We start from the raw sequence: 27459 nt of genomic DNA on the forward strand, positions 1-27459 counted from the left end.
CTTTTTCGGGGGGGGGGGAGTCATCTAAGCATTTAATTTTTTAGTTTAATGGGGATTTGTACTTATTCTTGAAAATGACAAAGAATATCTGGGGAGATCATACTGAAGTTTTATAAACGGTACGTTCTCTGTGAACACATCTTTAATAAAACTATTCTCGTACGCCATCTTAACATCTATTTAAATATAATGGCGCGTTTAAACTTGTTTATAGTTTTGGTTACAGATAATTTTGTTTAAAATGGTTGAATTACTTTCGTCAGTTAAGAGCTTGTATCAAGAAGCATTAGAACACGAACAAGAATCTGGAAATGATTCAGGAGACCGTGAATCTATTTATAGTTTCCAAGGATATGACACTGGTAAGCAAGGCAACTCCAATCTGGAGTCTTAGGCTAGCCTAATAACAGAATCAACCTTGATTGAATAGGCCTAGGATATGTTAGAAAGAGTAGATTTTTAGTTTTTCAATACCTGGCTGTGTAGAAAGTGAACAGACAATTGGATGTGTGGGTATAAGCCTAGGATTCAATCAGTACATAAGGAAACATGTTAAGAAAACAGTTGTTATGTCATAATATGCAGAATTATCCTAGTTTACAGATTTTGTTGAGGGATAACCATTATATTCACTCTTCCTTGTATTTCCAGTTTTCTATCACATTATCAGTATTACTCTATTAATATGTTTTTGTGAGAAATTATGAGATAGCACTGATGGTGCTTAATTACATTTATGGAAAAGTGCAGTTGAATCCATGTTTATTTTTTTTAAATGTTGTTTAAAAAAACATTGTACAACAGTGGAAGAAGTGGAGATAAAGGTTCTCCTCCTGCGAAATGTTTTAAATAGGGTTATTCTGCATAGGCTACTATGAAGTAAGATTTGTTTTCTTACCCATATTTTCATTTTCAGATTCAATTCTTTGTTGTGGATAATTCAAACTTAAAACCACCTGAAATTATTATCTGTGAGTATTAAAAACCCAAAACAAATAGAAATTGTATGTAAATAGTCACATTTATATTATATGTATGTAAAAAGTCACATCAAACATAAAGATGATAGATACAGATATAGGCCAGATGAATAAATATATCTTAAAACAAGTAAAAATTAAAATGAATAATCAAGTCAAATTTTAATAGACATAAATTACTACAAACAGGATTACTGCTACTAGCCTATTCCCCTCTATCTTCTAAAGGTTTTTATGCCCATTGTTTTTTATCAGAAGCTGTGTATATTTTGAATATAATGAACTAATGAATCTAAACTGAATGTTTAATATATAAAAACATTAACTTTTTAGAATCCATGCTACCAGCATTTTTTTTTCAATATTAACTTAAAACATATTGTGCAGCAACTAAGGTAAATCCTGTGATGGTGCTGGTGAGTGATGGCAATGATTTTCATCCCACTTTGTCTTCCATGGTTGCATGTGGTAGTTATGATCAACTTTGGACCCAAATGCATTGGTGACAGGGTCTGTTACCATCTCATTAGTTAATGAATTTGAGTAGAACATGATTCTGTTGGAGAAAAGTGGTTTGCTGTATGCATCTGGGCTCTCTTCAGAAACAGTTTAAAAGAGTGGCCTCTAGTCTTCTGGCACATGTCTAGTTAGGTATAAGCTAGAAGGTTTTCTCTGGTTGATAACTTATTAGTCATGATATGTCTCCTATTTGTCTTCTATAAACTAGCAAAGGTAGCTTAAATTTTCTTAATCTTGCAGGTTAATCAAGACTTTTGTACCTTGTATACATTTGTGGCTTTGAATAGACTCAAAAGCAGTTACATCATCCTTATTAATAGGGAAAGCAACAAGTTCAAGTTCCTTTTATTTCCATAAAATGACAATTACAAAATAATACCCCAAAGGGCTGAATGGCCCAAATCAATATAGAACAGTCATTCCATTTTCTATGACAGGCCAAACTAGGGCTTTGTACAGTTTTAGCATAGTCTATGGAGCTCTGGAGAAGATTGTACTTTTTGGTAACCCTAGTCTTTGTGATGCTTTACCAATAATAAGTCTTGTACACAATGTGAATTCCAACTTGTTGTCTATAATAAGCCCAAGATCTCTATCTTCAGTTGTAGGTGAAACATGTTGAGGTTGTGCATTATTTGAATCTATATTGTATACCTGACTACAATTAGTTTTCTCAAAGTGGATAATTCTTTACTTGTTCAGTTCAAGATGCCCCATTTAGAGAAAGATCTAATATCAGCTTTTAATGTAGGGTCTGCATTTACTGGGTCATTAATTTTAGCATCATCAGTATGGAGTCTTAGTTTGTTTATGAATGCATACAGGGCATCATTAACATAGCTATTAAAGAATGTTGGCCAAAACACAGAACCTTGTGGAACTCAACTTATGACTGTTGCAATTTCAGAAAAGAAAGATTGGTCTTCATCACCATGAACCTTGACCACTTGCTTCCTATTTGTCAAGAAGGCATTTATCCAGCTGGCTGCAACTGGAGTAATACCAATAGTATATAGCTTTATTTTCAGTCTTTTAAAAGCCTTAGGAAAGTCAAGAAGCACAACATCTGCATCCACCCTTTTATCAACAAGTTCAATTATATATTCATATGCTTCTAGGAGGTTTGTCTCAGGTGATTTTCTTTGTCTAAAGCCATGGTGATATTAGGTGAATAGTTCATTACAAATGTTACAATTATATTAAATGTTACATCATAAGTACACTAAAAAGTTTATAATATAGGTTATTCATTGATAATGATTTCTGACCATTTTAAGTTTAAATTAATCATATGGCACTTTACTTGTGTTTATAAAGCTTCATTTTTAAGAGACTGTTTTTTATTGGTTTCAGTTTGTTTATTATTGTAATTCTTTTATCATTGGTTAATATTATAGACATATTTCCATATTGTAGTCATTTTGAACACCTGGATATGCACAGTGTCTTTAGATCAAGTTCATCATTCCCAAAAAGTTTCAACTTAATATCCTTAGCAATTCCTGAGATACTGCAAATATGCCATTTTGACAACCTTGTTTCAGTTACTATCTGCTGATTTAGTTCAGCACCTGTCTCAGCATTAAGTAGCCAGCTGACAAAGACCATATGATTTTCCCTTCAGGGAGCCTTTTTTGTATCTTGATCATATGGGCTCAAGTGCAGTGTTCACATACAGCTTTAGCTGAACTTCTATACATAAGCAAGTACATGGTTAAACAGATATGTTTAGCAAGGACACCAATTCATGAAAATTGGGGGAGGGGCAAAGATTTATTTCTTTTGATTTTTTTAAGGGAGATGATAAAAAGGAAAACAACATTGAACAAACATACCTGAAAATAGGGGTTAGTGGTGACATTACTGCTTGGATAAACTGTAAACTAATCAATCCAATTCCAGTTTTTTCAATTTTTTGTGATCATGATATCACTGATTCTTTTCTTTTTCATTATCAATTACAGATGTTCCTTCACATGCCCTAATGCTGAGAAGAATTTTTCATTGTTGGCAGTGGTCACATGCAATGTAGCAACTAGCCTCATCATTTTATCAATGCAGAATAAATAGTTGGAAGGTTGGATGAAATTTCAATAGCTTAGAGAAGATCTGTTTTTGAGATATTCCCTTTTGAAAGATACAACTTTGCAAGAGGAGCTAGGATTATTGTCATTTCTTAGCTTTTTGAGTGTCTTGCATATCCCAGAAATCACTGCAAATACCTTCCAAATTAGCCAACTTTCTGATTGACGTTGCTCTGATGAATAATCTACAATGGCTAACGCTTTCTATTATTAGGAAACTTGAGACAAATGAGGCTGTTTTGATTTTGTCCAGTATTCTTTTTTCTTCATGTGATGCCGTGCCATCTGAACAATCTAAGGCTGGCTCTGCAACAGTACTATCAAATCAAGCCTTCACTTTGAAGGCTGATTGAAACCACAAATCAGGATAGTTTTCTCAAGCTCCAAGACTTCTGCCTGCTGATATGCTGAGATTTCACAAATAGTTCATGTTGCATGTTGCTGCAGGATAAAAATATGTAGTTTCTACACCACACGGAAAATCTCCACAAAGTTTACTGATATTTTTTAGATAGTCAGTCAAAACCAAGTTTAATCTTTGAAGGTGACAGTATACATTAGATGCATCAGGTACCTTCTCTCCTTAAGCTTCATTTGAACATTATTAAATTCCCCTCTCATAACAGATGTACTGTCATAGCATTGGAAAATACACAGCATCAAATCTACATCAAGGGTAAAAGAAGGGAATATGCCTCCAAAAATCATTGTTCTCCTGTCCCATTATCCATGGTACTTGTCCTACAAATGGGTAGGGGTGGGTCAACTTTCTATCTACTTGCCACCAACTCTGATCCCCATTAGGGGTTCTCTTATGATCAGTGATCATCTATGATATTATCTGTTTTGTGAACTAGTATTGGGCTTGCTTTTTTTATTTTTCTTCTAGAATGTGCAAGAACTGATTTAGATGGGTCTTCAGACAACTTTGAAGGAATTGAATATGAACCTGTTGATGATTTATCACTAGACTCACACTCCTCAGACACTCTGAGTGATTTTGATGTAAGTACAAATTTTGACCTTGAGAGCACAGTGTCTTTCTCCCTTGTTATGCTGTAAGCATACTTGGTTTGGAGAGGGTGATGTATGAAATAAATAGAATCAACTATATTAAATAGTCCAATAAAATTAAATAATTTAAAAATGCTAGTTTGAAATCTGAAGGAATAGAACATTTACATCAGATAAGAAGAACACAGGAAACTTGTGGGATAAGATATTGATGCAACAAAACAGAATTGTGGCTAGAGAATGAAGTGTATAAGCTCTAAATAATAGTTAAAGGGAACCTTGAGCATTTGCTCTTTGTCAATTTACTTTTACCAGTACTTTGAAACAGACCTGATTGCTTTGACTGTCTGCAAATCATTAGTTTAGCCATATTCTTGTTGTATTCCTTAAGCATATATATATATATATATATATATATATATATATATATGCTAGAAATATAACCTAGATTTTCTTTTTTTTAGTCAGCAGAATTTTAGCCTAATTGTAACTATCATAGTTTACCTCTTGCTAGCTTTGATTCTTCAAAATCAGCAAATTACAGGCTTAGGACATGGCCAATTGAGAGTGTGCAGTTAGTTAGCACCAGTTTGGTATGCATCTGTCCATGGTGCTTATGAGAAGATGCTTTGTAGTTAAGGTTTCATCAAAGAGACTGTTCTTAAAAAGACTGTGGGTGCAAAAGAATTATAATATAATAGGGGGTTGAACAGGTCCTGTAGTCCATTATCTGCATAAAAAAGCCAGTTTAAGTTTTCTTCTGCTCATTATTCTAACAAAACACAAATGGTCTGGATAATCCCTGTTTTTTATTCTAACTAGCCTTTGAGCATCTATTCCTAGGTTCTTAAAGAACTAGATACTCTACTAAAGCAGGCAAGGTTGCTGCTGCTCAAAAACAGCTTTTGAATGAGGCTGATCTTTACTAGGGCAATATCCCTTTTAGGGTCTGACTGATATGAATTTTCAAGATCCAACACCAATATATCGGTAACATACCAATACAATCCTGATATAATTCGCCAATAAATTCCCCTCCAGAAAAAAAAAACTTACCCAAAGTGTAAACCCTGCTTTCTCTGATAATATTAATGCTCAAATGTTTCTCCCTGGTCTATAACACAACAAAGAACAGCCTCAATAATTCATTGAGCATTCCAAATAATGCAAAAAAGATTCATTTAGAAAAGCAATTTATACATAAGCAGAAATTCGTGGAAGTCTGATAGAAAGAAGCATGAGACATTTATTGAAATTGATTATTTGAAACTGACATTTCAGTAGAATGAATTTGTATTTTAATCCTTCACATATTAATGTAACAACTTTAAATTCATATGATAATGTTTTCTTACTAACCAATCGATGCTAGGCACACTGGATACAGGGTTGCAGCTAGGGTTTTAAATTTGGAATAAGGATTTAAAGAATATGTTGACAAAATCATCCAATATGCCAACAAATATAGCCACATAAACTAAATTTCCAAGGTAAAAAAGGTAAATTTCCCAAGGTGTCGACACGCTGCACTCACACCTTTGAGCTTCCCCTCCCAACCTTACAACATCTCTGTTTCCCCCTTAGCTGCACCCTTGACTGGATACCATGGTTTTAATTGATTGAATTTTGGATCTTTCACTTTTGCAAGTGAACATTCATTAAACTGAAATGTATGGTTTATTGTATTATTTTTAGTTGTTTTGGTAGATATTTTACATTGTCGGACTCACTATACATCTTGAACATTGCTGCGCCAGGTGTGTATTGACAACAAGTATACTTTAACTTCATTTGACTCACCGCTGCTGCTCTCTCCACCAGGGTCACTGTTAGCTGGTGGCCTGCCCCCACAGAATGGACAATCAAAATTATCTGAGGAAATATGGTGCTATCTTCTGCATAAGATGTACATAAAAAAAAAACCGGCTTGGTTCTTGGTTGGCTCATGGGGCATCCTAACTAAAAGATTAAACAAGGCCCAGATGCTCATATGCTATTTGACTTTAGAAGCAAATACTCTAAAAGTTCACCAATTTCAATTGGTGCAATGAAAACCCTAGCGGATAATCATGTCTAATAGAGATACAACAAGCCACTTTGATTGATGCAGGTGATAAGAATATAGTCCTTGTAATGTTGTGATAACAACAAATCAGTCTTCCGCTCTGTTCCTCACAAAGTTTGTATTGCATCTGGATGCCCAAAAAGTACAGTTAGGCCATTACAGTTACCATCAACTTTAGCTGAGATCAAATAACCCATCAGGTTGAAATTGGGAAAAAAGAAGTTATAAAAGCAATTGTGCTGCTCCACTCATAAGTTGAGTTCATACGTTTATTAAATCACATTCACAAATACATAAATTAAACAACACTTTTGCGCTAGAGAAAATTGATGAGGGTTTGCGGTCGCGCGAAAGTTCACGTAACTACTTGCCTATTAACTCTACCTTAAAGGGGTACTGTGATACATTTACCAAAATGAAAATGCAACAGGAAAACTATCCCAATGCTAGCCAAGTTGAACCTTAAAGGAAGTATGTATGAAAGTATTTCTTTACCAGGTTTGTATGCAGGGGGAGGGGGTGTTTTAGGCTCTCTTCCCCAAATGTCCAAATTTGCAAGATATTTCCCAAATTCTATTGTGTGTTTTTATAATTAACATTTTTTTTTTGTGAGTTTGGATGCCCTTACAACTGGGCTTTTCTTTTTAATCTATTATATGTTCAGTAAAGGGTGCATTATGTTGGATCCTTTCATTTTTTTTTTTTTTTTTTTTTGTATTGAAATGGTTTGTTTTTCTTGTTTCTACTCACATGCACATATCAAAAATCAACTTTTTTATCAGAAAAATCTATATACCCTGTTTTTGCGCATCTGTTTTACCTTGTTTTGAAATCCCCTTTTTCATCTGATTCAATATTTACATGCTTTTTATTAGCATTTTAGATAATTTTTACTACTCTCTGGAAGTTCTTGGATTTCAAGAAGAAGGCAGAAATATGAGTCCGAATTTTGTCCTCTTCTCTCCCCCTCCTCCAGGGGCGAAGCTTGGAATTTAGTTTAGGGGTAGGTGATATAAAGAATGTACCAATAAAATTGTCTAGTCTGCCAAAAAAAGGAGAAACACATGCTAAATTAAGACGCCCAAGGTTCCAAGGCGTCGGCACCGCATACCAATGCCTTAGAACTTTTTTTTTTGGGGGGGGGGCCTCCCCTTTTCGCTGCTGCCCACTCCCTAAAAAGTTCTCAGTTCTACATTTTGCTATCGAATGGCAATAACCTGATTACAATTAAAAAAAGAGGAAAGCCCTCTAAAAAACTTAAAGGAAACAACAAAATAGGCTAAAACTGGTTGGAATGGGATCTGAAAATGAAACTGAATGCCCAGTGGATAAATTTGGAGCTGGTGAGGTTGACCTTAGAAGGAATAGATTTAGCAAAATAAGTCGGACCATCATATTTACATGCCTGAAAGTGAAACAGAATACCCAGTGAATAAATTTGAAGCTGGTGGTGTTCGCCCTAGAGATAGGAAAGTAAGTGGAACCATCATAATTTATTGACAATTATTGTGGGTTGGAATCCTCTGACTACATTGATTCAGTTGTAATACATCATTTTGAAGTTACTGTACACTAGGGACAACAACAAAAAAATGTCTCTTTAGAAAATGCAAATAAAGCCTAATTTCATCTCCCTTTATTTATTTGGTGGTTTATAGGAAAGTATGTCTGGGAATTTTTCAGGTCTAAGCCCTCAGAAAATATTCAAATCATTCCAGTTCCAGTTTCCCCATAGTATCTATTTAAGTAGTCTGGGTTTTTGGGCTTGAACACCTCCCTCTCCTCCTTTTTGATATAAGTTCTATGTATATGGTCAAAATTATATACATGCTTTACTGTAAAAATGAACTTTAATGTCGATTTTGAGCAAATGCAGAAAAAAGAATTTACGCTGACAAATTTAAGCATTATGCTATTTTAATGTATTTTTAGTTCTAAAAAATTGGAGTGTCCAAACTGTAATAAGTGTTAACTATCAAAAACTTATAGCTTCAAATAATAAATTAGTGCAAAATCTTAGCAAGAAATTATCATTTTGGTGTTGAACTTTAAATGATGTAATCAAAAATAAGTTTCGTTTATTACCAGGAGTTTGCAATTCAATGATACTATAGACAGGGTTGACTTAGATCATTGAAAACAAGCAGCAAAACTACAATATTTTAAGAAAATCAGCCTGCCTTCATTCAGTGGATTGCCAAAAATTTATGAATAAATTTTTTTTTTAATTCAAGTAGATTCAAGATTTTGATTTGTGAGGATCAAGGGAGGATTCAATTGATCCTTAGTGCAAAAATAAGATAGTGCCACAGAAAAGTGGCGTTTTCTGTAAAATTCGAGACGAAATTTTATTTTTTGTACAAACAAAACTCAATCATGCACTTGTCTTCAGAACAGGGAAAAATTTTCTAGGTCCCGATTCCGACCCCCTGATAAGCTCTCGATATTACCATTTCTACTTCTGATTAACCTTTTTATCACTAGGAGTTTCCAGAATTTTTACCTTGGTTGTGTTTTAGCAAAGATTTTTTCCTATTTTTTTTATAGAAAACCAAATTGACTTTTGGTCTTGAATGTTATACTGTTTAATTAATAAAAATATTAAAATCAAGTAAAAAATCCTTCTTGCAGGTGGAAACCCAGTCTATAAGGGATGGCATATCTGGTGCCTCAACTGTGTTTGCTGATAGTGAGTCGGACATGGAAAGTATATGTACTGGAATTCGAGCTACATTCGACAATCTTGAATCATGCTCAGAGTCAGAAACAGAAAAACGGCATTGGGTGTGTATTAAATGCAAACGATTCCATTCTGTTCCAATGAGTTTTTGCAGAGAATGTTTCGGGGTAAGTCATATCTTATTGTGATAGACTGGTTTATTTGAAACGGAAAATTATTTCAGGGTATGTAACTTGCTTATCCAGTCAATAATATTATGTTTCCTTGGCATTCAAACGTGAAGCTAATCTGTATTTCAGAGTCATGAATTTTACTAATCTCTAATGTGCCAACTTCCCTCCGACTGATCACCACAGTTAGCAACAAATGCTCGTCCAGCCGCAGGGGTGGTAAAGAATAATAATAATGCCACATTCGCTCTAAAGCATAGAGCAGAGTGTAATACCTGTCAATCAAAAGTAGTATTATGAGGATGGGCCAAGAACCAAGAGTAGTCCATGGAGGAACAAGGCTGCAAATAAAACTTATTTAAGTCTGGTTTTTCAAATATTCTGTTGTTTAGTAAACTTGAAAGGAGTGGAAGTAAGAGGTGAAATAAATTATCTTAATCCTGCAAATCCGTGAATACCATTTGTTTATGTAGAACTTCTAAAAAGTGACCTTTTAGCTTATACATGTATAAAAGATCGAAAATTTTGTGGCACAGGCCAGATTTGTTTGAAATAGCCATGAAATTAGCATGTGGAATAACGCTTAAATCTACAACGCCATAATTAATAAGGAACTGTCAATATATACTGACACTATTGAAGAATAAAAGTAAAATTGATATTACGCCATTACTCAATAGTCATCTGAACTTTCCATTCAGGGAAACGCTTAAAAACGATCGATACAATGTGAAAATCGATCGGTTTAGCACATAGTACTGTTCTGTTTTGGGGCTAGGAATTTTTTCTAGTTTCCGTATGATACCGGTTGGTTTTTCTGTGTCTTTGAGCAAAGATGAGCAAGCACTTTTGACAATGGAAAATATGTTGTTTTTTAAGCACGTGGAAGTTCTAGATTTTACGGCTCTTGTCCAGAATCACCAGTTTTTGTACAAAACGAGTTATGTTCTATATAAAGTGAATAAAGGAAAGGAGGATTTGGCAAGGAAGTACATATTATCTGTGCTTTTCGGATAAATCTTGCACCTTTCGTTTGAACACTTATCTTTTCGTATCGATCGTTGTTTTCTCATTGGTTTGTCTGATTTGCCCTTGGTTTGCCCTGTACGTCTGAACTTGGCATAAGATTTAATTCCTCCTAAAAAGACCAAACAGAAAGAAGAAACTGTTGGCTGCAAAGCTTCCAGTCTTAATGTGACAACCTAAAATGTCAGATTCAGGTGCCTTCCTGGTAAAATCATAGCAGTTCATGTAACTGGCTTACCAATAAAGTGAATGTACCACTCAACGCCTTTTTTATGTTCTTTACGGATATAATAATCGCTTCTACTGTAAATTCAAATTTAAGCACTTTTTAATTTAAGCTAAACTAACCTTATTATAAATAATTTTAGCACTGAGAAAATGTGGGATTATTTTTTCGAAAACGACGCAAAAAGATGGCGCTGAGAAAACATAGTATTATTTTGTGGAAAACGAGCGATAAGCAATTATTATATTCGTAAAGAACATAAAAAAAGGCATCGAGTGGTATGTTCGCTTTATTGGTAAGTCAGTCATATGAACTGTCATAATTTTTTGAAAATTCGTCATTTTTAAGAGCTCAAAAAGTGCTTAAATTTTAATTCACGGTAGAAGCGATTTTTATATTCGTAAAGAACATAAAAATAGACATCGAGTGGTGTATTCACTTTATTGGTAAGCCAGTTATATGAACTGCTATAATTTTACCGCATTCCTTAATGTAGAAAGTTGAAAGATGCTATTACTATCAAAAAATATGAAACAAACAGCTGACAGCACACAATGACTCAATATTCAATAGAGCCTTTCCTTTAGGGCAAGATTGACTGCTTCCCAAAAAGACCAAAGAGAAAGAAGAAAAGATTGGCTGTGAAAAAACCTTATTCTGAATCCACCTGTGTGACCTTACCTATACCAATGACTTCTGTTGATTTACCACTTCCTGTTCCGATGACGTCCTTACCGTCTACTAGTCAATCTGAGGATATGGTTGATGGAGTGTTTGATACAGTTGACGGCTCATATGATGTCGTTGATGGCCCAATGCCAAAGAGACCACGCTTGGATGACCCCTGTACAAGTAAGCTATTTGCTTGGTATCAGTAGTGACAGGCAAAATGGGTGTCGGTCCATTTTCACAAATTTTTCAAGAAAGCACTTGAAGAAAATCAACAGATTCCGTATTTGATCTATTATTGTGAAAAAGCAAAATTAGTTCAACTATCCTGTAAAACCTACAAGCAAGCTAAATCTCCTAAATTGCATATGTAACTTAAGCAAGAATGTACCCAACAGTAAAAACTATTTAATGGTTGTTTATGTGCACTTTAGATTGGAAAATTTTAACGCCATTTCGTTAATGAGATTTACTCTTTATACTACCCTTCATCTTACATCAAATGATAACCCCCCCCCCAAAAAAAAAAAATCAGATATTCTGAAATAAGACATCTCTAGAGCGTACTTTTTACTCTACTCAAATATGGGGAGTATGTGGATTTTTCCATATGGTATTAAGGAGGGACTTATCGAGGGAGCTTGTACAATCCCCCTTCCTCTCCCCCAATCCTAACTTCTTCTTTTTTGTTCTCTAGCCTTGGTGAACTAGTCTACTGAGAAACCTGAATTTTAATGTTCCTTTTTTTTTCAAGTCTTGGTGGCGCTGTTCTTTGGGAAGTTTAGTCTTACATAAACTGAGGAGTTAGTTAGGGTTACTGGTTTGTTTCGTCTCTTTTTCTATTAACATTTAATTGTCTAAACGTGATTGAAAATACCAACTATGAGTGTTTAGACTATTATTTATAATGATGTGTTCAACAATACGATTATCAAAGGAACGAAATTTAGGCATTTATTGGGTTGAAAGCTGATTATTATATTGATAATTTATCTTTGTATTTGCTAGACTAAATTACTTTTTTTAACTGTAAAAGCTTATCTTTTATTTTGTTGCCTTTTTGTTTCTGTATATTAATTGCTGCTTGCAAAACAATATTATGAAATCTTTATTCTTTGTGCAGTAATGATATCTCTTTTGAAGATCCAATCAACACTGTCAGTTTTTTTTTTTTTTTTTTTTTTTTCACAATCGGTCATCAATGAAAACAGAAATTCTTCAGTGATCCAATTTTGTTTATTCTATTAATGTTGTCTTTGAAAAAGGACTGGAATTTGTAAATAGTTGTTGACTTCATAGGTATATCTTTGCAATTTACCGAAAAATTGTTGCTAATAATTTCGATAAAAAAAAACATATTTTGCATACCAGTAAAAATTCACTTATTAGATTTTGTTTTCGTTTGAGTGAAAGATTAATAAAAAAAGATGTAAAGTGTGGACAAATTTTTCCATTTGATAAATTAAGCTGCTTTGGAATTTTGTATTTATTTCTTTGCGTTTTGAACCGAGAATATTAGCTTATATTCTAAGCTGACGTTCTTAATGCAAGCCAAATTATTTGCTTTCTAGCACGAATGTGGGTAGCTAGTGGAACCACCAGAACCACAGCTAATAACTAACTTTAGTAGCCGAATGCTTAATAAAAGAAAGTTTTAAAAAAAACGTATGTTAGCCTTGTTTCCTGTTTTCTTTTTAGGCACATCCCAAGATTCTGGGATTGAGAAATCAGAATCCACATCTTCTGGTAAGTTTGTGTTCTTTATTATTGTTTTAACAGCCGCGAGTGTGTATTTTAGGGAAACGCCATTGAAACGCAGTAGTTGTCAAGAAGTGAGATATACTATTCGGGAGTCCATGATAGTCTGTAATGAGATATATATATCTTTACTCTATGTTAGACAATAAACAAAATGTAACGAATAAAAAAGTCACGAAGCTATCCTATGTGTTACCCTATAAAAACTAAAAATTGAACAAATATTTATAAAGGTCCTTCAAAATAGCCCTTAAAAGAAATGAGATGGGAATGAATTGAGAAGCAAATAGGCCCTTAAAAAAGTTTATTCATTCTTTCAGGAGGTATAGGGGCCCTAATTGGAGGCCAATTGTCTTCTCATTTATATCCGGATTTTTTTTTCGTTTTTGCTTTAAAAAAATTGAAAGAAAAACAAATGTGTCCCTCCTAGACTATCCCTACAAAAATGAGGAAATCCTTGCCCCTCCGATAAATTCTCGTAAATTGGTGTCGCTGCTTATACAGGGGCACCTTATTTTTATTTGGTGTAAACCATAAAAAAACAATGAAAGGTATTATGGGGGGGGGCATCTCGGGTTTTTGGACGCAAGTCCAACACACCAACCTTCATTGGGTGCCTACGTGGTTTAATAAATGTGGCTGTTGCCTTGTTGTATTAATTTTGAAATTTATGGAACGGATAAATTTCCCTTTTTAGTTTCACCCCTATAATAAACAATCTCACAAGGAAAAAGCTGTATATTCAAATCTGGAAAATGTGGCTTATTTTTCATTAGTATTAACTGAAACTGAGCCATAGCAGTTGATTCCCTTTGTAGCTGAGCGTCAATTTTTGTACAGAATGGTCACACCCAGGATTGCCACCGAGGCTAATATGTTAATACCATAAACGGTTAAGCATAGATAAAATGTACTACTAAACACTATACAATATGAATGTATAATTTTCCTAAAACAGGAAAAAAGAAACGTACTATATACTGAAATGGGAGTGAATTTTGTCTTCTAATGAAAAAGCTCATTTCCACGGTCGTAGAAAGATAAATTTATGACAAAATAAAATAAACAGGATCTAATTGCTGAAAAAAGTTGGTTTACCAAAAAGCATTAGTGCAGGTAAAAAAAAATGAATAAATGGTCAACCAAAACTATGGCCATTTGGAATTACCTACAAGGTCTTTCATTGGCTAGTTACGAACTCAAGTTGACAAATTCTTCTGCTGTTCAGATCTTTCGCCTCAAATAAAAAGTGAAAATGTAAACATTAGTACCGGACTATCGTAAAATGTGAAAAAGTACCGTTATGAAACATGTAATGAAAAACAAAAAGTTCTTATCGCTAGAAGAGGAGTTATTGGCTTTTAAGCTTTGATAAAGAGATTACTGTAAAATGTAAACTTTTATTTTTGAGAAAATAACGGAAGAGTCCCTGAATTGACTTGTTCTATCCAATGGTACATGTAGCTGGAATGGTATTCCAGCTTGATAGCGCAATCAGACCAAAGAGGAATATTTCAAGTTATAAAATTTGACGGTTCAAAACCTAATAATTTAAAAGATGGCGGAATGATTTTTGTGAAATAGCAGAAGATGTCTTAGAGAGGATATTTCCGAGGGATAAATGTTACAAGAATAAAAGGAACGTAAGAGAAGTAGAGAAGGCATTAAAGCGTGAAATGGGGATAAGAGGCTAACTGAAATGAAACGAGACTAGTAATGAAGATGCTGCCAGATGGCATTGGCATGTACGGAAATTGAGTGAAACCATTCAGTAACAGATATCCCCGATGTAAGATAAGAATTAGTGATAAAAAAAAGCGTTAATGAGACTGCCAGAACAGTTTGAGAATAGATCAAATCGTTCTAAGCTTGTCGGAAATTATATATAAATTAATGAACCAGTTTTTGATACCTTAGAAGTGAAGCAATACCTATTTATAAAAGAGGAAAGAAAGGCGATACTAAAAAACTAAAGGTAATAAAAAGCTTCAGGAGCTGATATTGTGACAAGAGTGTTTTTAAGGTGTGTTGGCTACGAAGTCAGAGATAAGATAAATATAGTTTTTGACAACAAAGAAGTACTTTGTGATTTCAAGACTACTTTAATAAACCCATTTATAAGAAGGTATTAAAAAGGAGCATAGTAATCGTAGAGGTGTTTGCATTATTTGTCTACGAAGCAAATTGTGTGGGATGATTGTGATTATTAAAAGATCTACTTGAGTACCATAGACTTAAGTTTTATTTGTCAATAAATTCAAAAAGTATTATCGGTAAATGATGGAACGTGACTAGCTTAAAACCTACTGTAATTACGGTAAATGTTTACTCAAATATCTTCTTCATAACTAAATGAGTATATGGTGCATTCTAATTTAAGGTTTTAAGAGAATTGTAGTGCGACTTGGTTGACATTCGAGCCTTTACTGAAACAATCTGTATTTGAAATAGCGTGTTTTTTTTATCCAAACAGCGATGTTATTGATAAGATAAAAAAAGGAAAGAAAATCATATTGCTATTGAAGGTTTACATTTAAGAGAAATTGCAGAAATTAGTGGGGCTCAAGCCGTCTAAAAGGCCAAACTCATTTGTGCTTTACCGAAAACGATGTTCACTTTGATCAAATTCGTAGCAAAGGCAATTAAAGAATGTAATATCGAACGATAAGCTAAAAATACTTTTCTAGACTTAAACATGCAGATCATCCAATACCATAAATAAAAATATTTCTGAAGATTTTGAGTTCATTGGGCAAGGGTAGGTGGGGACTTTAGTCTTGAACAGTAAAGATTTTGTTAAAAACACCATAGCATTCATGTAAAAGTCATAGACTTGAGCTCAAAATCCTGTTACAAAGGTGATGCGAAGTATCCATTCTAACTCATTTGCAAGATTCAATTAATTTAAAAAGCAAGCACAAGTAGTGTTGCAAACGATATTTGTCATATCAAAATGAAAATTTTTAGTTTCTACCAAAGCTTAGAGTGTAGAGTATATTGACAAAAAAAGGTTTGGAAGAATATTAGAATCAACTTTTAAAGTTAGATTAGAATATGGAAAGGCATGGTAATGATAGTGGTCAAATATGGTTCTGAAACGTGGGGCCTTGAAAGTTCGAAGATTTGTTATATGTTTTTCAGAGGAATTGTCTGAGGTGGTTTTAAGTGTTCATTGACTGACCATATACCATCCATAAAGTTGTATGAAAATGTTGTTCGGTTTCCCTTTCTAGGGTTGTAATAAAAGAAAGGTTGAGGTGGCTAGAAAGAAAGGTTGAAGTGGCTAGGCTACGTCTCACGGATGCTGGATGACAGATTGACTAAGAGTGTGCTTTTTATCCATCTATTTGGAAGCGAACGAAAATAAGTGGTTCCCTAATGGGATGGGAATAGATCAGAAGAATAATCTGAACTTTGGGGAGGGGATAATGAATGAACAGCTATGAACAGGTTTTTTATGAGTTTTTGAATTGTAAATTGTTAATAATAGTATTTGGTATAAGTCTTACCTAGAAAAAGATTGCATATTATATAACGTTTTTTTCTTCTTTCTTTTTTCCTATGGTTGATGGCTCCAGGAGTTTAACTCCAGCTTTATTTAAAGTCTTTTAGAAGTTTCCGGACTCCTTGTTTCTTATTGTTCAGCTTAGCAATATTTTCAAAAAGCTCAAGGTCTAAGCTGCATCTACGGAGATTGGATGTAGTTCCGAAGATTATTGCTGCAAGGTTCTGCCCCTGTTTACCAGTCTGCACTTTACATGCCAATGCTGTTCTGGTATAGAGTGATTTTTCGTGCTACAGTCCCCACTATATCAGCTGCTGTGCTTATGTGCCTGGTGTTCTAAATGTTCTTTATACAATCACTTGTGTTTCGTAGTAAGATTATTCGGGCACATAACACTACTTTATTGGTAGTTTTTTCCCGTGACGTTTGGCTGTGATCGGTTCAAGTTTTTGTTCGTTTCAGGAAAACCTGTTCTAGGTGATGTGACAAGATTGGTCTTGGACTCATGCCTTCCGCTTTTCTAAAACGTCAATATTCTTAAATTTGCCAAATAATTTGTCAACTTTTTTAAAGTCCCCCCGCCCTTCGCCTGTGTAATAAGCCCTGGTACTACATAGTCTTTACTCGGGAGAAGATTGGGGATTAATGTAGTTGCATTGGTGTGCATATATATTCAGTTATATTTTACCATGTTTATTGTAATAGAACAATGCATTTAAAATCTTTTGATTTTCAAGGCTATTATCTAAAATAGTACAAATGCTACTGGGAATAATATTGACCAACTAAGAGCTAATAAAGACCTTTTGTATAAAAAGCTCACAAGTCATTTTGAAAAGAACGACTATTCTTAATTGAGTTTCTACATTATAGCTGGTCTTGCAAGAAACGAATAATCCTTCTAGTTTAAGCTGAGTTTTAAGATAGTATTTGATTATGTGTCTTTAGTTATTTTCCAAAGTACTGGGTGAAATATGAGTTCGTAGAGCAAACTAACAAATTGATTGTTCCTATGGTTGGTGGTGCTCAAGGAAAGATTAACCTCGGCACACAAATTCTCCCTCGCGAAAAATTTTATGTGAACTGGCAAATGGCTCACTCGATCACCTTTTGATTCTTTGTCTCAATACCCTTTAGCTACATTGCAGCTTGGGCAACTTGCCCCTCTATCCTTGAACGGCTCCAGTTATTCATTTTATAATCGTGAGTATGACGATTATTTTAATGAGTCAAAATAAAGATGCGTAAAACTGATGCATGTCAAACAAGTAACCTTATAAGTAAGTGGCACTAAAGCTGGTCTTTTTTTCCGTATTTACACATGGGCATGAAAAGGGAAAATTGGAGCAGTATGGTTTCCTGTGAGAAAAAAGGACTTAACATTTTGATGAGAAAGATAACGATAATGAGACGTTGCTAATTGTCTAGAGTTGCTATGATACTTTTAAAGAAAACTTTATCCTGTAAAGTAACTGTGTTTCTGTTTTTTAAGCGCTAAGAACTGAAATCTCCCAAAAATCCTAATATCGAGTAAAAACATTGAACACTAGCATTAAAAACAAAATGATCATTTGGCAACAAAAAAGTTTTGATGGCAATCTAATCCAAGTAACCTCAAGTACCCAATGCTATTGGTGTTACTGTTGATTTAGTTTACAACTGTGAGAATAGGACGGAGAGGTTGTGGTTTTATGTTCCTTCCCGAAACACAACAAAGAAGAAATAATAATTTGCATATGGAAAAGTAGTTTGGTCTAAGAGATTATTTGCGTATATCCCACGGGTGGCAAAAGATCGACTCTATTTTATTATTATTTGATCTAGTAGGAAAAAATACTTTTTTTCTTGTTACAAAATTTTACCCGCTTTTTATATATTTTTCTTTTTATTGTAAACCATAAAGAGGATGTTTTAAAATAATTAAAAAAAGCATTCTTGAAGAAACGAAATATTCTACCAGTGAAGCTAAAAATACATTGAAAGTGTAATGCCTTTTTTTCGGAATTATTCCAGTGTAGTTCAATCTAGTCTTCGTGATTTATGTTTTATTTAAAACTTTAGTTATTCTATAAAAGGATCATTCTCACTTTTTAATGTAGTCAACATTTATTTGTAGTGATCAGATCAAGAGCAACTCCTCTTTGGTTAACTTTACTCTTCAGAAAAAAAAAATACATTGTTAATAAGGAGTGATGTGGAATGAACTGAAATAAAATTTTCTTAACAAACCAGAGATGGAGACTAAACACTATATAGTACGTCAGTTAGTTATTTATATTTGTTGGTTTTAACCTACTGAGCTGCTAGCAGCCAATTTTTTCGCTAGTTGGGGAAAAATTGGATCTTCTGGACTTGGATATCCTCTCAAAGGATACACTAGAATATGTATGTAAATGCATTATTGTTAGATCTTCTTCTTTATGTTTAAGGTCCATAAGCTGGTCAAGGGTGATGTTCAGGTCTTTTTCTAGACCGTATTTAATAACAGTCTGACTACCATATATATTAATTATTTTATACTCGTGATTTGACTGAAAGTGGGGTCAAGGCTATGGAATGTCTTTGTGTACCATATATCTGTGTCGATATCTTAGACACTATTTCTATTTACTACAAGATTTGGATGGTCTAATTCATATTTTTCTCCTTTTTCAGTGATTTGAATTGTTTATATTTTATTTTACAGAGAGTCTTTGTGGAATTTGTTTTGAACGGCCAAGAAATGCCGTCTTTGTTCATGGACGAAGTGGTCATATTTTGTACTGTTATATGTGCGCTAAAAAAATGTCTAAATGTCCGGCCTGTAACAGGAAAGTGAATAGAGTTATAAAAGTTTTTCATGTTTAAAATGACTGCTTACCTGGTTTTGGATATTACTTGATTGATTTTGTTTATAAGAAAATCAAATATACTATTCGAATTTCCTGTTTTGATTTTTACTATTTAAGTGCTGTTCTGGCAGTTTTGCCGTTGTTGTCACATATATCTGCTTCCTGTTTAAAATTGTATAACGTGTAAAATATATTAACAAAAGATGGGTTGGCTAATGCCCCCTGTTCTACTTTCACTTGACTATAGACCTTTATTCATTTACTCGTTTTATAATAATTGGTGTCCTCAGAGCTAGAGCTACAGAATGAGAATCCTATTGATGATTGCTGTTTAAGCCAGTAGCATCTCAAAATTTTTGCTCTCTTTTTCATATAGAAAATGACTTAATTGTTTTACTGAATATAGTAAATCGATGGCAAAAAACTAAAGGTAGTTTTTATAAGTCCATGAAAAGTTATAAAGCAGAATATTTGTTCTTTCTTTTTAAAAATTTGAAAAGCGTTTTGCAAAAAAGAATTTAAGGGAGAAGTGAAGAGCCCTTTTGAAACCTAAGACGAGTAGAAATAAAGTTATACAATTTTTCCAACTTAAAATGAACAGGAATTACTGTCAATAAAAATGAAACTTGAAAAGAAAAAAAAAGTTATTATCACATCGAATATAAAGTAGAAAGGTGGTGCTATAGGTGAATAGGTAAATCCTGAAACGAATAGGAATTGAAATGACTAATCAAGTAGAATGTAAAATGAGCGGTAATTACCACAATAAAGAGTGGGACTATTGCCCCTTATATCTTCTAAAGGCCAGAGAGTCAAATTACGCATTAGCATAACGGCTGTTCTACTTGGATCTTAGAGTTACTTGCAAATGAGATGAGACTTTCCTATGGAGTCTGATGCTAGCAAGTTTGTATCTGTCTTTCCTGTTCTTTTTAGTCTGCACTGGCTATCCTTCGCTGGAACAAACGTTTTTTCCTGCTTTTTACTACCTACAGCTTGATAAGACTACTCTTGGGTGAAATTAAACATTATTAAGGTGAACAGACCTAATTGTGACTATTTTGTACCCCCCCCCCCCCCTGCTGGATTGATAGGATTACTCCTGAAAAACAACAACGATACAATGAATAAAGAGAATTACAGAGCATAATCGGTACGCATTTTGTATATAGGAGATTGACATTTTCAAACAGTTGGTGGTAACGAACCGTAGTAAGGAGCGAACCGGCTCAATAGTAACCAAAACTCTAAAAAGCAAAATTTTAATACTAATAGACACATCAAAAGAATTGGATTCTTATGCTGATTTTAAATGTATAAATTTCATTAAATGTGGTCCTACCCATCAAAAGTTACGAGCCTGAGAAGATTTGCCTTATTTTGAAAAATATGGGGAAAATACCCCTTAAACGGCATAGTATCTTAACGAAAGATAAGATACTATCTATCTTAGATAGTATCAAAGGTAGATAATATCTTAAATCACACCGTCACATCCAGCGTATGAGAAAACCCTACTGTAGAAGTTTCAAGTGCCTATCTGTAATAATGTGGAATTTCGAATTTTTTGCCAGAAGACTGATCACGGGTGCGTTATTTGTTTTTTTGTTTTTTTTCAGGGGTGATTGTATCGACTCAGTGGTCCTAGAATGCCTAGAATGTTGCGAAAGGGCTCATTCTAACGGAAATTAAAAGTTCTAATGCCCTTTTTAAGTGACCAAAAAAATTGGAGGGCACTTAGGCCCCCTCCCACGCTCATTGTTTCCCCAAAGTCACCAGATCAAAATTTTGAGATAGCCATTTTGTTCAGCATAGTCAAAAACTTAATAAATATATCTTTGGCGATGGCTTACTCCCCCACAGTCCCCGGGGGATGGGCTGCAAGTCACAAACTTTGACCAGTGTTTACATATAGAAATGGTTATTGGGAAATGTATAGACTTTTTAGGGGTATTTTTTTGTTGGGGGTGGGGAGCCGAGGGAGGGCGATCTTTCCATGGAGAATTTATCACGGGGGAAGAGAAATTACATGAAGGGGGCGCAGGATTTTCAGCATTCTTAAAAAAAAAGAAAAATAAACGTGAAAAAGTTTTTTTTATTGTTTTAAAAAGTATAATTGTGAGAAAGGGTAAAACTTTAGCCTAAAGAACGGGGCATTTAGGAGGGAACAGTCCTTTCATATACGGAGTAATTTCTGTTCGTTTTAAGTTTTAATGTCGCTCCTTACTTTCAGTGGAAAAAAGTAGTTTTTTTTTATTTAATTACTATGAGAAGCCCGACACCTTGAACTTGGTGGTGTGAGTTGATTCTAATATGATTACTTCCTTGGTGATCCTCCTACTTTCATGGGCACATTCAATGCAAGCCAAGTTTCAAACAGTTCGTGGTAACGAACTGTAGTAAAGAGCGACTAGGCTCAATAGTAACCGAAACTCTAAAAAATGGAATTTTGATACCAGTAGTTACATAAAAAGAATGGCATTTTAATGCTGATTTTAAATATATAAGTTTCATCAAGATTAGTCTTACCCATCAAAAGTTACGAGCCTGAGAAAATTTGCCTCATTTTAGAAAATAGGGGGAAACACCCCCTAAAAGTCATACGATCTTAACGAAAATCACACCATCAGATTCAGCGTATCAGAGAACTTTTTTGTAGAAGTTTCAAGCCCCTATCTACGAAAATGTGGAATTTCCCATTTTTTGCCTGAAGACAAATCACGGATGTGTGCTTATTTGTTTTTTTGTTTTTTTTTCCCCATGAGTGATCGTATCGACTCAGTGGTCCTATAATGTCGCGAAAGGGCTCATTTTAACGGAAATAAAAAGTTCTAGTGCCCTTTTTAAGTGACCAAAAAAATTGGAGGGCACCTAGGCCCCCTCCCACGGTCATTTTTCCCCAAAGTCACCGGATCGAAATTCTGAGATAGCCATTTTATTCACCATAGTCGAAAAACCCAATAACTATGTCTTTGGGGACGACTTACTCCCCCGCAGTCTCCGTGGGAGGGGCTGCAAGTTACAAACTTTGACCCGTGTTTACATATAGTAATGGTTACTGGGAAGTGTACAGACGTTTTCAGGGGGATTTTTTTGGTTTGGGGGGAGGGTTACCGGGGAGGATCTTACCATGGGGGAAGAGACTTTCAATGGAGGGGGCGCAGGAGTTTCTATCATTATTTAAAAAACAATGAAAAAATAAATATGAAAAGTTTTTTCTACTGAAAGTGAGAAGCAGCATTAAAACTTAAAACGAACAGAAATTATTACGCATGTTAGGGGTTTACCTCCTCGTAATACCTCGCTCTTGACGCTAAAGTATTTTTAGTAACTTCAACTATTTATTCTACGGCCTTTGTGATTCAGGGGTCATTCTTAAGGAATTGGGACAAAATTTAAGCTTTAATGTAAAGAGCGAGGTATCGACGAGGGGTGAGCCCACTCATATACGTAATAAAAATATACGAATGTAGAAGTTTTCTACGTAATTTAATTCGTAAGTTACGTATATTTTTTACTTATGAAAACGTTCGTAAAAAATTATAACTTATAGTTGCCTTTTTAAGTAATCAAAAAATTGGAGGGCAACTAGGCCTCCTCCCTCGCTCCTTTTTTCTCAAAATCTTCCGATTAAAACTACGAAGAAGCCATTTATTCCCAAAAAATTAATATGCAAATTTCGTTTTAATTATTTATGTGCGAAGAGCCAAGATCAAACCATGCATTAATTCAAAAACGTCCAGAAATTAAACAAAAAAAACAAGTTTTTTTTTAATGAAAGTAAGGAGCGACATTAAAACTTAAAAAGAACAGAAATTACTCCTTATTTGAAAGGGGCTTTTCCTCCTCAACGCCCCGCTCTTTACGCTAAAGTGTTTCACTGTTTTAAAATGTAGAGTTAAGAAAAAGAGTCAAACTTTAGCGTAAAGAGCGGGGCGTTGAGGAGGAAGCAGCCCCTTTCATATGCGAAGTAATTTCTGTTCGTTTTAAGTTTTAATGTCACTCCTTACTTTCATTTTAAAAAAAACTTGTTTTTTTGTTTAATTTTAGAATGAGCATTAAAGGTATAATGTCTGCATCCGTCACGTTTCCTTCCAGCATTGATTTGCTCGGCAAATTCCTCTGTACATGATCAATTCCTGGATTGCATGAGATGAAAACAGGAAGGGTCTTAGACAGATATATATATATATGTATATATATATATATATATATATATATATATATATATATATATATATATATATATATATATATATAAATATATATATATATATATATATATATATATATATATATATATATATATATATATATATATAATGAAGCATCTTATAAAGGCTGCAAATGACTAAGTAAACTTTTAGCACTAGCCTAGCTACCCACTCTAAATCCCCTTTTTATTTTCACACAGTTATTTATCAAAAGGCACGTCAAACATTTCATATTCGGTCTTTGAGAGAAAGTGATGGTGACTGATCAGAGGGTACGTAAGTACATTTATAAGTACCTAGATAACTGTTTTTCAGAAGTACTTCAAGTGATCTTTAAAAACTAAATCGAGTGCTTCTTAGAGTTGAATTACTAAGTGCTTCTGCTCACAGATGTACTACCAGCAGTATGCATTCTGGTATCTATAACTAGGACTACGGCATCGCTTATCCATGATATTTTTTTTCTTTTTAAGGGCTGGGCACACGTAGCTTATTTTGGCACCGAAGTGCATAGAAAATGGCAGCGATTCGAGCTTGAAAAATTTTCTAGTTTTTGGTGCCAATTCACAAAAATGGCACCAAATTTCATTGTGATAATAAAAAAAAAAATTCCTTCTCTCAGCAGGAAAACCACAAGAACTTAGTTGAGGTCATTCATTAAACTATTTAAAGTAACATCGAATAATCATTAAAGTTGGGATTTCTTTTGTCAGATTTATTTTAAAAAGGCTGGAAGTAGGATTCAGTATTGGCTATATTATTCACCCAAGTTATTGTGATGAGTTCTTTTTGTAAAAGTTGGAATTTCGGTTCACTCTTAAATCGCATAGGGTTCTAGAGTCAATTCACTGTGCACTAATAATCAATATTGTAAAATAAGCTTTCACCGTTAGCAGTTCATCAAAAATCGAGATCGTCAGCTTACATTCTAGATCTGAAATTCTACAACCTTACCTAAAAGTAAGATTATAGCGCTGTTCAGGGGCGAACCCAGCGACAAGTTTCGGAGAGGGGATACATATTTTGACTGAGGGACGGCAGTACTGGCTAAAAATGAAAATAAAGTCTTTAGAAAATAAGGTACAATCTTTATTGAGACAACACTGTAAATATGCAATTATAAAATCAAGCCGTTTTTTTTTAGCTAGTTTCTCCAAAACGTCTTCCGTATTGACGGGAAAATCCCTTTATATGGATAATTAGGTGAATCCATTAAGCCGTTTCTGACCTGAGGCACTCCTGGCGAAAGATTTCACTCTTCTCAGGGTAGTAAAAAATCGCTCGCAGTGACATAGTGATTGGAATTGTTGCACCAATATTCAAAAATTGATATAGGGTTGGGAAAATCATCACATTCTTTTAACCACACTATGAAATATTGTGGTGCCAGGTTTCCCGACTGTATCCACATTCTCCTCCACAGAGCTAACTCAGCTGGCAAGCTTCCCCTACACCTGTTTGCATCAAGATACTAAAAAATGAGTCAGAGTATCCGATAAATCCTTTGTTTTTTCTTCGTCGAGGGAAATACAGTGCCTAGGAAATAGGTATTGCAGTGACTCCAGCAACTTTCTGTGACTAATGAATGGCTGATGCAGCTGCTGCAGAAAGTAGTCCATTAACAGGATAAACACGGAAAGTCGGTAGTACGTTTCAGGATCATCTGACGCTGTTGCGTAATTATTCCTATACGTTTGTTTTTGAGCTTATTTGGCCACTCTACTGCTAATTTTATAATCTTGACACAGTTCAGTCCCTTCAGTAAAAAGTGGATGAAACATAGCCTCACTCCTCTCTTTCATGTCTTTAACTTTGCTCCTAAGATCGCTAGAACGTCTGAAAAAGTATACAAGGTCCTGTATTTCCTATAGTTTCTTATTGCAAAGATGCCGACGAATTGTGTGACAGACTAAAACTTTGACAGTTATCATAGCTGCAATGAAACTTCATCTCAGTAGCATATAGTAAAGAATAAGGTTTGCTTGAAGATTTTGAATCAGGATGTTCATGAATGCCCTTCATAGCCTTATCGATAATAATAAACATCTTTTTAAACAAAATAATTGCTTTTAAGTGCTCCACACATCTTGTCTCACAAATTTGTTCAGTCTTATTTTGTTTGTCCCTTTGATAAGATTACTTCCTTGGACAACTTGTTTGAAAATAGCAGAGCGTTTAAGTGAAATTCTAAAGAAATTAATTACTTCTTTAAAAGCTCCTTGACAATTTCTTATAATAGGTATGTTGTACACATAACTCAGTGCTATGTTTAAGGAGTGACTTGCACAGTGAACATAGACTGCCTGGAAATGAAACGGAGCATAGAAATTCAGCCTTGAAACTTGCCGCTCCTAGATTAAACTCCATCATAACCTTGCCTCCCTCAAACATTTTAATTGCTTCCCATTCTAATTAGGGTTTGTATGAACTAAGGTCTGCTATCAACCAATTGTTTCCTTTTGAAAAAGTCTATGATTTTTTATTTCTGTTTTGAGATGATGGACGTATAATTAACAAACAGGGGCGTACACTTCTATATAAACGCTGCAAAAGCACATACGTGATTTAAATGAAATTCAACTATCTTAGGAGCCCGAGGTTATAACAGCGCATGACTTACTTGGGGGCTGCCTGGCATTTTCCCCAGTTGTATTTTCACAAGAAAAATTCTCGTGTAAAGTTCGTCACACATTGCTGAACTGCTGTGCATATATTACTTTAAATCAATGGGAATAAAACCAACGATGACATTAATTAGCCTTTAAGACAGTTATGTTTTCAATTCATTTTTCAAAATGAATAGATCATTCAGTTTTTATCCTCATCACAAGTTTTAGAGTGAAAGGATCCATAAGAGCGTCGACCCTACGAGACAAATTTTGGGGGAGGGGATGTATCCCCGTTATTCTCCCTCGGGTTTGCGCCTGATGCTGTTTTATTAAGAAAGGCTCGTTCCACTGTATTCATCAGCTTCTACTTTTTATTAGGGAATGATGTTAACTTTGGTTTACTAAAAATAAATAAAGCAAGCTTTTTTTATGAAGTAATGGTTCCTTCCCTGTCTAATCAAATCTAGAAATGGTAAGAAATCGCCACTGTACCAAGCTTGTGTTTTTGTTTTATTTTTTTAAGGGCCAGACATACGTAACTTTTTTCAACAACAATTTTAGCAGCTCGCTGGGCAAACGATAGAGTCACAAAAACTGCGCCCTTCTTACAAGATTTCCAAGACTAAAGAGCTTAGACACCAATATTCAACTGCAGTTTATTCTAATATTTTCTCCAAAGCAACATCTTTCTTCGTTGTATTTAGATATTCTGGATCACCAGGCGGGTATAGCGTTGGATACGATTGTACCTCCATGAGTAGGACCTTAGTAGCAGGGTCTTTTGCCACGGGCATCTCTGGCTAACTGTGTTTCACATTTGATATCTTTTGCTTTGCTTTCTTTTTTTCTTTTCTTTTTTTGAGGATCGGTATGTAGCCGTTTTGTAAATCGGTCCCGAAAACTAGAAAAAATTTCAAGCTCGAACCCCTGCCGTTTTCTATACAATTTGGTGCCGAAAAAAGTTATACAAATTTTCAGCCTTTTGCTGGTTAACATAATTCCTTAATAAAACGCAGAAAGTAAGGAATGGATTAGAATGAAGCTTTTTAATAAAACAAGCCTTATATTTTACCGGACGACGGGTTTTGGATTATGGGCAATTAGGGTCT

At 34.4% G+C, this 27459-nt stretch overlaps 1 protein-coding gene across 1 annotated transcript; it reads left to right on the plus strand.

Moving 5' to 3' along the window:
• Positions 1 to 150: 150 nt before the first annotated feature.
• LOC136039327 (E3 ubiquitin-protein ligase Mdm2-like) lies at positions 151 to 19621 on the plus strand. The gene is made up of 6 exons (XM_065722950.1): positions 151 to 362; positions 4473 to 4588; positions 9294 to 9509; positions 11352 to 11616; positions 13132 to 13179; positions 19383 to 19621. The coding sequence occupies exons 1-6, from the start codon at positions 242 to 244 to the stop codon at positions 19541 to 19543; spliced, it is 927 nt and encodes a 308-aa protein (XP_065579022.1). The 5' UTR covers positions 151 to 241; the 3' UTR covers positions 19544 to 19621.
• The last annotated feature ends 7838 nt before the right edge of the window (positions 19622 to 27459 follow it).

The sequence above is a fragment of the Artemia franciscana genome, chromosome 19 (genome assembly GCF_032884065.1).
Source record: "Artemia franciscana chromosome 19, ASM3288406v1, whole genome shotgun sequence".
Lineage (NCBI taxonomy): Eukaryota > Metazoa > Arthropoda > Branchiopoda > Anostraca > Artemiidae > Artemia > Artemia franciscana.